Source organism: Bombus bifarius, unplaced genomic scaffold (assembly GCF_011952205.1).
Source record: "Bombus bifarius isolate JDL3187 unplaced genomic scaffold, Bbif_JDL3187 scf7180000008621, whole genome shotgun sequence".
Taxonomy (NCBI): domain Eukaryota; kingdom Metazoa; phylum Arthropoda; class Insecta; order Hymenoptera; family Apidae; genus Bombus; species Bombus bifarius.
Window position 1 is genome coordinate 1 of NW_022884756.1, and position 4,191 is coordinate 4,191.

The window sequence follows — 4,191 nt, forward strand, 5'->3', positions numbered from 1 at the left end:
TTTTCAGATATTTACGACAAGAGTTAGAAAATATTAAGAGATAATTTGTAAATTTGAGATAATTGTTTGTAGGGATGTAGAGTTTTAGGGAGGGTGTTGAAGTGGTTACCACTTCTAAGAAAACTCTACATCTGGTCTTTCTTAGTTTTCTCAAGCACTGAAGCCATCGACAGCGCGTAGACAAAAGACTGCGACGAAGTCAGGCCATAAACAGTAGACAGGCGACGTTGGCTTCGGGGTTTTTCAGTTATTAGGTAACACAGCTAGCGTGCGGATCTGGACCAGCTCAAATTGTATTTTTACTTATTACACTTCTATTTAAATATATTTTCTACCTTACAATTTATCCACGTGTTTTCTCTGTTTACACACCGAATAACCTCAACATATAAACATGTTTAATACACGTAGTATTTATTTCCCCCATCAAAATTGTCAACGACAACAACTGTCGAAATAAAATCTCGTCTCAACATTTCAGTACTGTATTTACATTCGAAACGTTTCAAACAATAATGACGTCAAGACGAATACCGTTATATTTGACAGTTACTGATAAATACAATATTCTTATGATGAGAGATAGAGGTGAAATTCGACAAACCATAATGGAAAAGTACGGTGTTGCGCTCTCTACATTGAACACTATATATGTAAAAAGCGAAGAGATTACAAAACAATACGGGCTCATCATGGGTCTCACACGGCGACGTTTACAGGATGTAGATAAAGTTGTTTACCAATGGTACTTGCGATGTAAGGAAAGAAAGGTACAAATGACAGGAGCAGACATACGGAGAGAAGCTCTAGAAATTAATGAAAAATTAAACGGACATCCTTGTTTTAAAGCCAGTACTACTTGGTTGCGAGGCTTTAAAGAACGTTACAATATTACTACTGCGGATATAAGGCAAAATATTCAAGCCGCAAGTGAATTCACTGCAGCGGAAGCCTTTAAAGCTGATTTCAACAGATTCCTGCAAGAAGGTGGGTTCACATTGAGGAACGTTTACAATGCCGTTTACACAACGGTAATGTGGAAAGCAGTACCAGAAAATTCTTGTATTTTTAACCGTGCAAAATCGACAGGAAACCTGGAAATGTGCGAAGATTACGTTACTGCACTTTTTTGTGCAAATGCTACCGGATGTCACACGGTGCCAGTACTAATAATTGGCAACCCGCAAAGTTCATCCGTTTTGAACACAGATATCTTCCCAACTATCTACAATGTAAACACCAAGGTTTGGATGGACAGTAGCATTTTCAAACAATGGTACAAAGAGTATTTCTTAGAATCAATTAAAGAAAGACAACGGGAGAACGGCAGCAAGGACAAATATTTGTTGTTAGTAGATAATATTATGTCGCTTCACGATATCAATGATATCAATAATATAGATCCATTAGTAGAAGTTAAGTCTCCTCCACAGAACGCTGCAGCACTCAGTCAACCAATGAATTGTGGTATAATCACATGTTTCAAGCGAAAGTACCGAATAGAATTACTGAAAAGAATAAGGCCATTGTCTATCTACAATACGGAGGAAGAAGTGATAGACCTGTATAAAGAATTAAGCGTGTGGGATTTTTGCCGCTTTGTAAATGATGCTTGGACACTAATCGACCATTCAATACTGGTAAACTCGTGGGACAACCTTTTAAGACCTATAGACATGCTGCGTACGCAAAACACAGAAACATGGGATGCTGACATAAGTAACGCAGCTGAACTTCTTCATACATTACCTGGATGTGAACAGTGCCAGAATGTTCATGTGTTCCGTTGGTTTAATATGGATAACGGACATGATATAATCAAGAAGGTATGTACCAATGAAGTTCTTCGAGAATTTAAAAACGATACTCTGTGTCCAGTGAACATAAATATTATAGACGATGAAGCTGGACCTTCTCGTGCGAAGCTCTCAAAAAGGAGCTAACGTGGCATGAAACACAAAATGGAAGTAACTCGGTGGAATTGCTTCTATTAAAATGCGTGTATTAATAAATGTGTTAAGAAATATAATATGATTTAGCGATAAGTAATTATGGAACCCGTATGATTTTATGTAGCGTTCAATTGTTTCCTTGTAGCATTTGGTTTGATGTACAGAAAAAGCTGTTTTCCATAATTCAAACATATTTATCATTATTAGTTCCAATAATTAAGATTCTACTATGTATGGAAGACAAGGAAAGACGCGCAATGTTATTCTTGTATTTACGTTCTCTTTGAACTTTATACTTTGAATTTGGCAAATTACAGTTTAAGTAATTGTTAAATTAAATGTTTATTGGGAATATAGAGATGGATCGATGAATGTATAAAACAAGTATATTATCGCACAAATAAATGATGATGACCTTAAAATAGTATTTAAAAAATGTCTTCTAGCGAAAACATTATCTACCAAATAGTATAACCTTGCCCTGCGTAGTTCTTTTCATAATATTAATAACGAAGTTATTTAGGTGCCCCGATTTGTGTATCCCATTCTGTAGATCAGCGGATATTTATCAGTGCGAGTACCTACCAAATCCGGTAGGTACACGACTAATCAGTGCAAAACTTGAATTGGAACTAAATTTATATTGATAAAATTATATGATATAGAAACATATACATTCACACAAATGGGCTTCTTTTTCTCTTCCTTCTTTCTCGCATTCCTCGTAATTTGGCTTATTAAACGAAAAGGAACATGTAATTGTAAGTAATTCACTAAATGTAATTATTAAGAATGGCGACCTCGACGATGTTTATGACTTTGAAGTACGTTAAAGAAAGTAAAAGTCAAAAGAAACTAATAACTATTATTTCGTAGATTTACGATATACTAAATATACGCTATTAAATAAGCAGTAGCGTTGGACTACATCATTAACCGAAATGTTGATACAGGTACTCGTTAACATATGTCTCTAAAATATTTATATCTGCTTAAAAGAAAGTAGTAGGGCTAATATTTCTTTATAAGGAACTACATCAATCAATGCATCGAAAAATGTAATTTTATTTTGAGAAATGTATATAACCTTCTTCTTATCTCAACACCCATATCTGTCTATATTCTGCCTACATCATACTATATATCACTGTATCTATATCTCCCTTATATGTTCTTGAACACAATTTTCTTCTGCATTGTTTCGGGCCGACATTATTCGTCCAAATTAACCGTGTCAGCTAAAAGTATTTACAATTATGTTCAATAAATACGAAGAAGGTATCAATTCTATTTACATTTCTAAATTTGTAAAAGTATTAATCGCGAAATATTGGTTGATAAATCTGTATTTTAGAACCAGGTCTATATTTGCAGAAATGTAGTTATACGTACTCAAACTCCTTTATCAGATTGTTACATCAGAATAATACATGTTAAATGATAAATATTTAACATATACATCATACATACATATCATACATAATCATATCATTATCATAGATAAATAATCTGTATAATCACCATAATCATTCATTGTTAGAAATTGTAAAAGAAAGACTCTTTGTCACATTTAACGCTAAACCTACCAGTGTTGGTTAGATTGACCGATTTCAAGCTTTTACACAAATTTAACCATACTTAAACGTTATCATATCACTTCATAATTTCAGAATTTACCTAAAACATGCATAGAATATATTTTCCGTATTTACTTCTAGTTTGTTTTTTTTTTTTTTTCTTTACTAACAATGTTCGATCGTTCGCGGAGAGACGCGATCGCGAGGAAGCGCGCTAACGGGAATCGTAAATTCCCGTTACGACTAGATAATCGGCGCCACGAAGTAATCTATCCGATATTTCGTTTTGGATAATAGAGGTGGTTGAACTGCTTATAACACTGAAGTAACAGATCGCATTATACACCTTATTCAACAAGTTTGTGGACATAGACAGTTACGCTCGGTGTGTATAGATATAAGTTAAACAGGTGACTGATCTAAGGCTGATAAACCAATCCAAGACATTGACTGGTTAACGCATAAAAAACCAGTCAAGGGATGTTGACTGATCTAAAGATGGAAAACCAGCGAAATTCGGTGACGATGCTGACGCAGAGAAAACCTGTTGCTGGATGTTGCTCGTCCCATCACTGGTCACTTGCGGGTAGAAATCCCGCGAAAAATGGGAAAACTCACGTTTCTTCACTGATGGAGCAATAACCATAAGGAACGTCTCGACT

General features: G+C 34.9%; 1 protein-coding gene across 1 annotated transcript; it reads left to right on the forward strand.

The window, feature by feature from the left end:
- Positions 1–510: 510 nt before the first annotated feature.
- On the forward strand, positions 511–1,943 carry LOC117213277 (jerky protein homolog-like). Its single transcript, XM_033458646.1, has one exon. It carries the CDS (start codon positions 516–518, stop codon positions 1,941–1,943), a length of 1,428 nt encoding a protein of 475 aa, XP_033314537.1. The 5' UTR covers positions 511–515.
- Positions 1,944–4,191: the final 2,248 nt, after the last annotated feature.

What these genes read in the sequence shown, in the direction of transcription:
- LOC117213277 (XM_033458646.1), top strand. Translation starts at nt 516, where the DNA reads ATGACGTCAAGACGAATACCGTTATATTTGACAGTTACTGATAAATAC.